General features: G+C 36.2%; 1 protein-coding gene across 1 annotated transcript; it reads left to right on the plus strand.

Annotated features, from left to right (window-relative positions):
• Positions 1–9,812: 9,812 nt before the first annotated feature.
• LOC115880517 lies at positions 9,813–10,172 on the plus strand. Its single transcript, XM_030897734.1, has one exon. It carries the CDS (start codon positions 9,813–9,815, stop codon positions 10,170–10,172), a length of 360 nt encoding a protein of 119 aa, XP_030753594.1.
• Positions 10,173–13,383: the final 3,211 nt, after the last annotated feature.

Below are 13,383 nucleotides of genomic sequence, written 5' to 3' on the forward strand. Positions count from 1 at the left end.
AATGGAGATGTATGGTACCATATGCGAACTTCAAGCAGCTGGAGAAATTTATTTATATCAATTTGAAGTGTGGAGAAACAACGCTGTATATTGCGCGTTTGTTACTGAAAACCATCCTATCAAATCGACTTCGTTTTTCTGGCGAGCTTTGTGGTCACTTTGATGTCTTAGTGTTAAGTTTTAGTTGCAGCCCAAGTTTCTGAAAATACACTACCAGGAGATGCTAAAAATAACTTCAATAAAAGAAAATCAAGGAAAACCATATTAGAGGGTAAGAAAGAAAGAGCGAAAATAAGGCTAAGTTTTTTAATATTAAAAAAAAACTTTCGGGGTAGTTATTAAAATTTCAAATAATTATTATGGAACACTGAAAAAAAAACTGAACGTTGTATTTTGAATTTTAACCGCGCTCCTTATCGAAAAACTTTAATCGTCCTAATGGTAAATAGCCTTTTTATAGTGGTTCGACTTTTCTTTCAATTCTACTCCAATAACTTTTATATTTTAAAATAATAATTCAAATTGCCTTGCCCGATAACAATAATGGACAATAAAATATGAAGGTCGGGCAGGGGATAAATGGCAGACATTCTTGGAGCTTCCTCGATGTATGAACGTGATTCCTGAACGAGAATTCGAGTCGTGTTTTGAAGTATTTTGCAAGAGTGTTTGTATTGAAAGTCTAGTTCGAAGGTTAAAAAGACTAGAGCCGGTACTAGAGTTCATTTGTTTGGAGCAGTGACAGATTTTGATTTTAAAACTATTAATGTGCTTCCGACTTACGAACAAGTCATTTTGTGTTACGAAAGCATTCGCGTTGAGTTAAAAGGTGACCAAAGTAAGGAACCCCCTTCAAATACTATTGCTAGTGCTGTAGCAGAGAGACTAGAACTGATATGGCAATGTGCCTCACTCCCAATTGTGACACACAAAAGAATTGTAGATACGATTTTATCGTTCCACGCCAAGTATAAAAACATAATTAAGCCTATGACACACGCCGTTTTTGAACGAAAAGATGCAAAAATTTAAGAACAACCCCAAAAAACTTTTCGATATTTGTGCCTGCAAATGTTCCACTTTTCAAAGTTGTAAATGTCCAAAAGAACGTAAGGTACCTGAAATTGAGTGGCTATTCATTATTACGAAAGAAAACCTCGACTTAACCAGAAACACGGAAAGTCCTCAACCAGGTTGCAGCGGTTTAGCAGCGACTACATTTAAGCAAGAAGTTGGTAAAGGAGATTCATCTTCGAGCCTTGGAAATACAACAACAGATGACAGCGACGAAGAGTTTGAATGCCCCGAATCTGTGAAATCTAAACGAGCCAAACTTGATATTGATAAACCATCATCGCAAATGAGTTCGTCTAGAATTTTCAAAAGTCTAGGGTTCCAAATTAGGCAAAGAGCCGTGCTTTAATAACAATATGCTATATACCTAGACGCAGCTTTGCAGCCATTTACAGATCTTTGAGGTTAAAGGGGCGCAGCTAGAATTGATCGTAGATCATCCATTTTTTTTCATGTGTTACTTAGAACACCTAGTCATATTTATTTACTACCCTGAGCGTCTTTTATGTTTATAAAAAAATCCCCCTTTTGAGGGGGAGGGGGCGACTAAATGTTGATTGACAATGTTCAGTTTTTTTGTACAGTTTTCCTAATATGCGAAACAAGTTTTTTTCATTATCCTTATAAGAAAATCAAAAAAAAAATTTTTGCCGTTTTCGACCCACCCTAATATTTATGCTCTTTTCTCTATATTCAAACTTTCTTATTATTGAATATACACAGTAAAAAATATGAAGCAGGTAAGTTGTATTTCTTATAGGTAGAATTGTGAGTTTGGTTTGGTTTGGTTTGGTTTGGTTATCTTTACACCCTGGAAATATTATTTGACACTCAAATGCACTCTAACTACGGGTTAATATTAAAAGTTGATTTTTCATTAATGGGGTGTTAAAGCAGTACCATTAGCGTAAAACTTATTCCTAGAGATTAAAAATACACTGAGTGTAAACAATATTAACGAGATTAAATTAACAGTTAAAGAGTGTAAAATTAAGTCTCTTTTTGAGTGTAAAAATCATTTCCGCAAAGTTACACTCGAATTGATAAATTATATTATCTTAGTGTTAGCGTCGCGTCTATACCGCCATCCAGACGTGTTAGGTCCGCTGCGGCGTCCATTGCATCATTTAGATGATAGCTGCCGTTGTTTTTGTATGTCTTTGTTTAGTGCCGCTTATGAAAAATGCTTGTTTTCAAGTTAAAATATAAAAATAAGTGCAAATTTTGTAAAATCGAAGACTCCGCTCTGTATGCAGGGTTTCTAACCTTGGGTAAGTTAAATATTATTATTGTGATATTATGCATATTATGATGTTTTAAATCTAAACAATGTTTAACCTTTAGAGGATCGTCCAATAAATTATTTAAACTAAATAATGCAAATTATTTGCAATTAGTTGAAATGATTTCTAAGTTTGATACAGTATTATCGGAACAAATTATTGAGGGGTATAGAAACAAGTCACATTCTCCACTTTTAGGAAAAATTGATTTAAGTGTGACATCTGGTTGTAAAGACTGAAATCTCTGTTGTGTTCAAATAGTATGGCTCAAAACTCATATTTACCCATATAAAAACCGGGTTAAATATTGCCATCAGCGTCAAAACTCACATTATCCACATGTAAAATGTAAATTTTGTCACGTACCAGTATCAAAGAAAGTGACAATCAAAACTCCATTATCCAATGGAATTTTAACATGCAACGCTTGAAATCTAGCATTCTCCTTCATGTGCACTTTTGCTTGTCTCTGCTAGTTTTTGTAAGTAAGTATACCTAATCAGTCGTTTGCAATCATTTATGGAAGCAAGATCAGAGAGTTTCGCGAAACAAAAATATCGTGAAAAATGGAAAGCTATCAAGGCTAAAATAAAAGATATGTTTGGTATAAGTTTTTTTCGCGTCTTTTGCATGCTGTTTCTTATTTATTCAGGCATTCTTCAAAAAAGCTACCCGAGCATCCTAAATGTAAGCATGCAGATGGAGGTCTTAAGTGTAAGACCCTAACGATGCAAGAAATTAGAATATTTCATGAGACCTTTTATCGATCAAAGAACAAAATTGATCAAGACACATTTATGCTTAAATATATTGTGACGTTACAGAAAAAGAGACTACGGCCAAAAAACAATAAATTATATAACGCTCCAAACTTCCGATCTAAATAATTTGTACCTGCTAAAAATATGCGGCTTGTGCCTGTTTGTTTACAAACTTTTACAAGTATCTTTAACGTCTCAAGATTTGGATAAACATTATGGTAAAAAATTTATGGCCACTGGTCAAATCCTACAGAAGCACGTGGTGGCAACAGAAAAAAGGATGTATTCAAGCCTAAAAGAGAAGCAGTAATGAATTTCTTGAACCAGCTAAAATGTGTGGAAAGCCACTACTGTCGGTATTCAAGTTCCTCGAGGATGTATCTTTCTTCTGATTTAAATATAAAAAATTGTATAGAATGTACGATGGTATTCCTGTAAAACAAAGTTACTTCCGACACATTTTTAACTCTGAATACAATCTTGGATTTGGTACACCATGCACGGACGTCTGCTCTACCTGCTTGGAGTTGGGGGAAAAATTAAATTTACTGTCGACGGCGAAGAGAAACAAACATTAATGGCGCAGAAAGTGTACACAAATTAAGGGCTGAAGCTTTTTTTCATTTGCTTCGCAAAAACAAAAGCAATATGCTTGTTTTGTGATAACTGTCAAAAAAATCAACCACTTCCAAAACTGCCTAACCAAGCAACCTATTACAGTCGCCAAGTTTATGTGTATAATTTTACTGTTGTAAAAGGATTTTCTAAAGGAAAACTTAATCCCAGAACTGTGACATCTTATTGCTGGACTGAAAACCAATTTCCAAAGGGGTCAAATGAAATTGCTTCGTGCGTTTATGATGCTCTTCAAACCTCTGACCTTTCCGCAGTGGCGTAGCAAGGCGGGGGCGGAGGGGGCGGTCCGCCCCGGGCGGCGTCCTTCCAAGTACCTGCGAGGCGACAAAAAATTGTTATAAAGGCAGCGGATCGACTCTGTAGGGGCCGCAAACTTCTCACCTAGAGACTCTCCGCCCGGGCACCCCTAACCCACCACGCTACGCCACTGCCTTTCCGAAATTACGACAGTGAGATTGATTTCAGATGGGCAAAACAAAAATTCCACGTTGGTAGGAATGGTTATGGCTTGGCTTATTTCGGCTCCTCCGAATGTTAAATGGGTAGAGATAATCTTTCCAGTAACTGGGCACAGCTATATACCACCAGATAGAGTATTTGGACAAAGCGAAAAAGAAATGAAAGTAATATTAAAGTCCGAAGAATATGAAGAAAATCTTTCCCATTACGCAAAAGTGAAGAAACTGGGTATGACTGCCATGATTTTAATTGGAAAGAGGCCATAGGTAAAGTGATTAGGTTGCTCGGCAGTTGGCATTTCAAATTAATGCAATGCAAACGTTTATTGATTCAAAGGAATAACAATAACAGGGTCCTTATTCAAGGAGAACTTTACTACAGAAACTCTATGGGTGTAGCAAAAAATATTTGCAAACAAGGACAAAGTTTCAATGATTTAAGACCCGACATAATTCCTGAAACAAACAAGTTGAAGAAAGAAAAGAAAATCGACATAAATAACTGTTGGATTCTATCCCTTCCTCCCATCCTTTACCCGAAAAAAAACCTAGGTGGGTACGTACTCAGCGAGAAGCAGACAGACAAGATCGGCCGAGTACGTAGTGTGTACACCACGAGCGAGCGCTATTCTCCAGTGTTTTATTACCAAAATCACCAAGTACGAGTCCAGAACGGGAATAAAGGTGAGTGCCCACTATCCCTATACAATAACTCACCCTATTGAACCGAGAGCCCCTATATTTCTCGCCCGTAACATTGGTCCGCCGCAGATCCCTTTCTGAACTACGTACATATTTTAGTTATACTCAACTAAATTGATTATCGTAATTAATTACGCAAAATTATCTAAATGTCATTAATATTTTTGTGATATATTATTTTAAATATATTCAATAAAATAAATTCTCGAACAAAATCTATATTTATCTTCTCTTTCACGCAGTAAAAGAGGTAGTACATTTTTTGTCACTGGCCAGCAATCTGCGACCGACCGATCGATTTTTAAATTGCCATACCGGTGTTACAGCGCTTTCAGATGGAGCGGACCAGTACGCGCGGACGCTCAGGACGCGTGGAATTTTTTCAATATAGCACATCCGGACGGAGCATACGCGACCCATGTGAAATCGTTCATATAAACTCATGGTTAGGTTAGGTTAGGTTATTTCTTTTTTACGCTCAAATTTATCGATACGCATTTAGTCTCAACTCTCGTCTGTTCTCTCTCTTAATAATTTAATTTTTAATTAATAAATACACTTCATTACTTAAAATACCTTCGTAAAATTATAATTATTTTCTCATATAATATTTTATTGTCGAATATATCATTCTATTTCTCTCTTACCCTTTACTCTTATTCTCATATTATAACATTCCATTTCTCTCTCACGCTCTAAATTAATTATTATACTCGTTTTCGCTATGCCTGCAGACGCTCGCAAATTAAAAACTCTTATAGCTCAACGCTCTGTAGAACTTACTAAAATTAAAGAACTTAAAAAATGCGCTGATCAAGCTCTTGACGATCCAAATTTTCACCCTAACTTTAGATGTAGAGCAAAACATTTAGAAGATATTTATAAAACTTTGTGAGACTCCCCCGTTTTAGAGAAAGCTCACGGACGCCGAGTTGCCTTGGTTCGGTTCCTCGGGCGCCACCCCCAACGTTTAAAGTGTTTGAGAGACCACTAGTGCCAATACGGGTAGTTTTATAGAGTGGAGATACCAGGGAGTGATGAGATGAAAAGAAAATAAAACACACAATTAACTACAACGTAACACTAGGTTTTTATTTAATAAATTACTTATGTACAAAAGTAATCAAAGAAAGTTCGCGTTCTCTAATTGTAACAATAATAAAAATAAAATAAATGTTCAGTACCTCGTAGCACAAGATTTACACTAACAATCGTGTACCTCTAGAGTTTTGATCGATTATTCCCGATATGTAACTCTCTGACTGATTCTATCCCGCGAATTCAAAACGCGTTCCCGAAATGACGTTCTATTAATTAAGACGACGCGAGTTCCTGATCGACGTCGAATTTAGCGGCGTCCTAATAAACACAGACACGTAAGTACCGGAGCGACACACTCTACTATGACGCGACTCTCTAAACGGCGGCGACGACGTTACAGGCGTCCCGGTGATCACAGCTAAACATTTCTCGGAACGGCGTCCGTTTTGACAACGAAACCCGGACCTCGGATCGGCGTCGAAGTTAAAAGTGTCCCGTGATATACATACGCGAGTCCTGGATCGATCCCGAAATTAACAGCGTCCCGAGGGATACACAAACGCGAGCCCTGGATCGATCGCGAAGTTAACCGCGTCCCGTGGGATACACAAACGCGAGTCCTGGATCGATCGCGAAGTTAACGGCGTCCTGTGGGACACAAACGCGAGCCCTGGATCGATCGCGAAATTAACAGTGTCCCGTGGGATACACAAACGCGAGTCCTGGATCGATCGCGAAACTAACAGCGTCCCGTGGGATACACACACGCGAATCCTAGATCGATGGCGAAATTAACAGTGTCCCGTGGGATACACAAACGCGAGCCCTGGATCGATCGCGAAGTTAACCGCGTCCCGAGGGATACACAAACGCGAGTCCCGGAGTGACGTAGACGTTAGCGACGTCTCGGCGAGTTGTACGTCGTTTGGATAAGCGCAGCCCGCACACACACCGCCCGGTCAGGACAACCTCGGGATTTCAGCGAGATCCCGTCCAGCGTCACTGATGCAGGGTGCCGTCCGGACGACACACCCAGAAAATACGGGAGCTACAAAACCCGCCTCGGGATTTGGGCGAGATCTTGTTTTAATTCCATAAACATTCGCGACCCGTGCGTTTACTGTACTACCTTAACCGTTAGCTGTCTCACTCTCTCCCTTTTAACAAAAGAATTCGTTCCTCGCGTCCACGTGATCCGATCAAATAGCCCCCAACCTCCGTAGAGGAGTTCCACAGTTGGGCCTACCTGAGCGAATATAAGTTTTGCTATCTTTTGCGTTCGCGCGATTCGGTTAAATAGCCCCCGACCTCCGTAGAGGACACAGTTGGGCCTACCTGAGCGAATATAAATATCTCTGTCTCCCTTATCCCTGTAACGCGTTAAGGCAGTAAAGTAAACGTCATTAACAATAAAAAGAATACGACCTACTCTCGATCACGTTGGCGGTGGGTGCTTACCTTATACAGTGCGGCGACAGGCGGCTAGCAGCAGGACACTTGGCAGGGCACTCCGGACTCGAACCTCACTGTTTCACGTGCGACCACAAAAACTGTCTAACTGGAGCTGCTGCAGCCAAGGTACTCGACTGACGCTTCCCTCCACTCAACCTGCACTAGCAGAGTAGGGCGAGCGGCGCAAACGTTTCGGTTTTTCGCATTAAACTATAGCGACCAAAACCGATCAAAACTCTCTTACAAAATGGCAATTAAATATTTAACTTATTTAATTCAACAATAGGAACACTAATGAAGTTCATTACAATAATGATTTAACAATAAAATACATTCACTGTCATTATTAAAAGAAAATGAAGGCTCTATTATTCTAGTAAATTTTATGAACTTCATTACAACTTTTGATAAAATTCATAATAATATAATTTTATTAGTCTCCGCACAGGATAATGACGATATTGATCCTCATGTCAAAATTCAAACTGAATTTAATGATTATTACTTTCACATTGAAGCATTATTCACAAATTTATTTCCGTAAACGAAATCGGAGCTGGATACTACACAATTACAAAACACTACAGCTCACTGTTCGGTAAAATTTCCTAAAATTGAGATACCCCATTTTGATGGTGAATTTAAACATTTGCAAACATTTATCGATATGTTTGATTCTCTTATACACTGTAACTCGTCTTTTAGTGATATATCGAAATACAACTATCTAGTGAGTTTCTTACGATGTCTTCCTTAACTTTGGTATCTAGTACCCCACTTGCCAATCAAAATGATAATATAGCGTATCAAGCTTTAAAAAATAAGTACGATAAGAAACGTTTGATTGCAAAAGCTCACTGGCAGGCTCTAGAAAATATTAAGCCCACTTCTAACGAAAATAATCATGAAGCTCTGAGAAATATGACTGATATTTATACTCGTAATATTATAATTTTAAATAACTTGGGTTTTCCAACAGACAGCTGGAGTTTTGTGCTATTTAATATGATTTATGATAGACTTCTAGAAATTTTGCAAACTAATTTTGAACTGGAATGTGGCTCTGTTTTATCACAAGATATACTATATCTCAAATCATACGATACACTCATTGAATTTTTAGGAAAAACAATGTTCAGCTAAAGATACAATTTCTCTAACAAACTCGTTTTCTCATTTTAATAAAAATAGTAATTATGACAAAACAAAAACTCAAAAAAATTATGAAAATAAACCTACCTCTTCCTTTATTGTCAACACTCAGTTGAAACAAAATTTAACTTGTCAAGTTTGTAACAAGGATCATTTAATTTATAAGTGTCCAGATTTTACTGCATTTACTCCAAAACTGAGATATGATTTAATTAAATCCCGAAGTTGGTGCTCAAACTGTCTCGGCACCAGACATTCTTCTAAGAGTTGTATCAAGCAGCTCTCTCTCAGAAGATCTACAAGTTATTTGCAAAACATAAGAATAAATCTCTTCTTTCTACAGCATTAATAAATGTTCAAGATGCGTGGGGTAATTTTCATGTAATACGCGCTGTAATTGACAGTGGAAGTGAATGTCACTTTATTTCAAAATCTTGTTTTAATAAATTAGTTTTATCTAAATTTTTCCTCCTAATCCAGTTGTGTGGCATCGGAAAAAATATTTCCAAAGGTTCTCACGGTGTTAGATGCAACATTATTTTTTTTTTATTGGAAAGTCCGATCCGGTCTACTCCTTGGAATTTATCATATTAAATGAAATTAGTGATAATTTACCGATTAATTCTCCTCTCCGTTGAACAGTTCTCAAAGTTTTCTCAATTGCCCTTAGCTGACCCCAACTTTGACCTCTCTAAACCCGTAGATATATTTTTGGGCGCAGATATTTATGGTTTCTTGATAACAGGAAACAAACTCCTCTCAAATCCAGATCAACCAGTCGCGCGTCGCTAGAAACTATATTTGGATGGATAATTACAAGAAGAGTTAAAGCATCTAGTGTTTTGGGTATCTGTAAACTCATACTTTCTTACCTCTTATGCTTCCTTGGATCAATCACTCCAAAGATTCTGGGAGTTAGAGGGCGTTCCACAATCCTCGACGCTTTCTGCAAATAAAAAGCTTGCGGAAGAACACTTTTGTAAAACATTTTCAAGCACTCTTTCTGGACGTTATAAAGTATCTTTACCATTTAAAACTTTGGAACCGATCTTTGAAGGTTCCAGAGATGTCGCCCTTCGCAGATTTTTCTCGCTCGAAAAACGATTGCTTCGAAACCCCGAACTTCATTCTCAATATTCTAATTACATACATGAATATTTAGATTCGCAATATATGATTTCCACACTATTTATAATTCCATATTTAAAAGTATAGTTTTATATGGATGTGAAACATGGCAGCTCACTAGTAGAATGGAACAAAGACTATTAGCACTCGAGATGGACTTCTGGCGAAGATCTGCGGGAATATCAAGAATGGAAAGAGTAGCGAATATCAAGATAAGGGAAATTATGCATGTCCAGCAAACCATAATAAATGAAATAGAGAAAAGACAGCTGGTATGGTATGGGCATGTACAAAGAATGAGAGAGGACCAAATACCGAAGAAAGTCTTGAAATGGATACCATCAGAAAGGAGAAAAAAGGGAAGGCCAAAAGCAACATGGATCGGAGGAATACATAAAGCTATGTCGGAGAGAAACCTTCATCCAGGGGATTGGGAGAATAGGAAAGGCTGGCAACTGGGTACCGGAAGGCGTAGGACGCTATGAACCCGGTTTTATATATAATATATGATTTCCGTGCAAAATCCTTCTCCCTAACGCTTATTCTTATTATCTACCTCCTCATTGCATAATCCGACCAGATAGTCAAACAATTCTCTATTAAATGATGAAAATAAATCTACCATACAAGCAAGGTCGCTTGAAAATGTACTACTAGAAAAAGATAGGACGCCCTCTCCTCCATCTGTAAAGAATTACTCGTCTACTGCTACTAAGATCCTTTGGATTCCAACAGGATTTTGTATAATATAGATCAGAACAAACATTTTTTTATTGAATACTAAAGGTGCACAGAGTCGGGTATGCGTTGCTAGCCCGTTTAAATCTACGCTCTTCTGGCCTGGGCCCACAAAACCCTCCAAATCTCAAAGTTAGTGAGCTTTGTAGATTTTTAGGTTTCTCTAATAAAATAGCGACATTTTTATGACTTTTTACAAAGAGTTTTTTTCTTACAAGTGTGTAATGGTAATAATTGTTTTGACTTAATTCACAAAACTTGTTGAATTGAACAAAATATTGAATTTATCTTATATAGAAACAACTCTAATGTCAATCACCTATTTCTGTAGTAGTTTTAGAGAAATTGCAATATATGCGACTTTAGTTTGTTTCTGACAGGAAACTAACGGACTAACAGAACTAATCTGAATAAAGTCTTCATTCTCCTCAAGTATTTAATAGCTTACTAGCTTCGTGGGTGTCTATATCTTAATATATTTTACATATGAAGAATCCAGGGGAAACATGATAAGTGCAAATTTTTTTTTAATTTTAAGATTTTGCCACATTATAATAGGTCTAATTGGCCCCTACAAAATGCATAAACTCTGCAAAGCAATAACCTATTAAATCATTTGATATATTGTACTGGGAGAATCGTGTTATTCTTTAAAGTCATTGACTTTTAGTTACTATTAATAATGTTGCAATAATGACGACAAACGCCCACCATAGCTTCCCTGGGATCATAGACTTAAGTTGATTCAATATTGTTGATTCGTATTTATATATACAATAATTGGAATATTATATTGATTTATAAAAAATAGTTAATTGAAAACCACGAACGATAGCGTTTCATTTTCCGTGCGCTAAGCAGGTCGTTACATGGCGATCCTGCCATACAATTATATGTCGCCAAGTCGAGCACAGCCGTACCATCCTTTTCTGGAAGGTATTAGCGGCACTTTTGACCACCCTGTAACTTCGTTGTAGATAAGACAAGAATATAATTTTCACTACACTTGAAGACATAGCTGGCTATGTTACCAAAATATCTAGTAATTATCCCTCATAGTTTATGAATTATCGCTTGTCAAGTTCTTTAAATTCGATATTCACTCACTAACAGATCATCAAAATTCTAAAGTACTTATAGACACCACAAACTCCAAATTTAGAATTTTAGGTAGCTTTAAGCTTATAACCAAAGGAAAAAATAAAAAATCTCGAAATATCCTTATGGATTAAAAGTTAGCTGTCTAGCCGCTACCGATAACTGGCCTTCCAGTCGAGAAAAAAGTAGAAAACTAAAATTAATCGAAGCGGTCTCCCTTTTGATTTTATTTATATATCAATGTACCAACAATAATTCAAGGATTATGATTTTTTTCTAGTCAGACTTTAACTTGTAATGAAGTTCCTATTTATTTTTTTAGTTTAATATGTTAAATGCTAGGCTTGAACATATACCCAGGAAGGCTTGATAGCGCGGCGCGAAAGTATTCCGCTAGTACATAGGAGACCCGAATTCGAGGCTGCCTCGGGGCATAATTTTTTTATTTTATTTTCGTTAATATTCTGATTTTAAAATATTAAATACATATCTTAAACAATAATTCAAGGATTATGATTTTTTTCTAGTCAAACTTCTTTAACTTCGCCAGTGACTCACTCGCCGGCGCCGTCATCAAAATTCTAAAGTACTTCTAGATGTGTCACAAACTTCAAATTTTGAATTCTAGTTAGCTTTAAGCTTATAATGGAAGGAAAATATGAAAAATCTCGAAATATCCTTATGGCTCAAAAGTCAGCTGTCTAGTCGCTAGTGGTAACCGACTTTCCGGTGATGGTAATAGGAGGACCGGTGATAGGATTGTTTTAAAAATTTTGATTTTTATATAAAGGCACCTGCTCCATCTATCTAAAATATTATCAGCGTTACAGTGTTGCTGGATTATTTGAAAAGTGGTAGCATCTTTGTTATTTTAAATAGAAGTATATTATTACATTTTGGAAACTACTCTCATAGCTCTTATAGTTTTCAAGATAAAAAATAAAATATGTGATAAATTTACAAAAAAATAATTTTGAATAAGCATTGGTAAAATCATGAATTGAACATTTTTAAAGTTGATATTTGAGTTATAACGAAAGTCGGAAACACAAATCGTTAGAAAACTAGAATTAATTCAATTTATATTATCTGACTTAATTAATTATACGATAATTCAAAGATTATGAATTATAGTCAAACTTCTTTAATATTATTTTGAATGACCCGAAAAAAAAAATAGAAAGATAACCTACAAAAAGAAATAAGATCTCATCAAAAACATAGAATATAAAAAATGTCTCGCAAAATCTCGCAACACTCAATCTCACAACTCCTCCGCTATATCTTCCGTGATATTTTTGCTGTTTTTGACACACATTCAGACACCATAGATAATTTTATTTCTAAGTTAAATAATCGTTTTCCTTCCATTAAATTTATGTATGAAATTGAGAACAACGACAGATTACCATTTCTAGATGTATTAGTTATTAGAAATGCTAATAATTGCCTGGAATTTGATATCTATAGGAAAAATGCGACTACACGCAGATATATTCCTAATGAATCACATCATAGTGTTGAACATGAAATGGCTAGTTTAAATTTCTTAGTTCATAGATTACTTAGTTTCCCACTTTCCAACGAAAGATATGAAATAGAAAGAGATTACATTAGGAATGTAGCTGAGTGTAATGGATATTCTCCTTCACTAGTTGATAAATTAATTAGAAAACGTAGGTATAGGTTAATGATTTCTGAAAATTCGACTTTTCAAGTGGAGAAAGATACGTCTAAATATTTTTCGATACCGTTTGATAGAGAGTTATCCCGTGGTCTAAAAGGAATTTTTAAGAATGTCAATTATAAACTTGTGTATAGTGCTAATAATAAATTACAACAATTGTTAGGTAATCCAAA

Source organism: Sitophilus oryzae, unplaced genomic scaffold (assembly GCF_002938485.1).
Source record: "Sitophilus oryzae breed Bouriz unplaced genomic scaffold, Soryzae_2.0 scaffold_1625_pilon_pilon, whole genome shotgun sequence".
NCBI classification, from domain to species: Eukaryota; Metazoa; Arthropoda; class Insecta; order Coleoptera; family Curculionidae; genus Sitophilus; species Sitophilus oryzae.

Excerpts from the sequence above, each read along its gene's own strand:
- LOC115880517 (XM_030897734.1), top strand. The coding sequence starts at position 9,813 with ATGGAACAAAGACTATTAGCACTCGAGATGGACTTCTGGCGAAGATCT.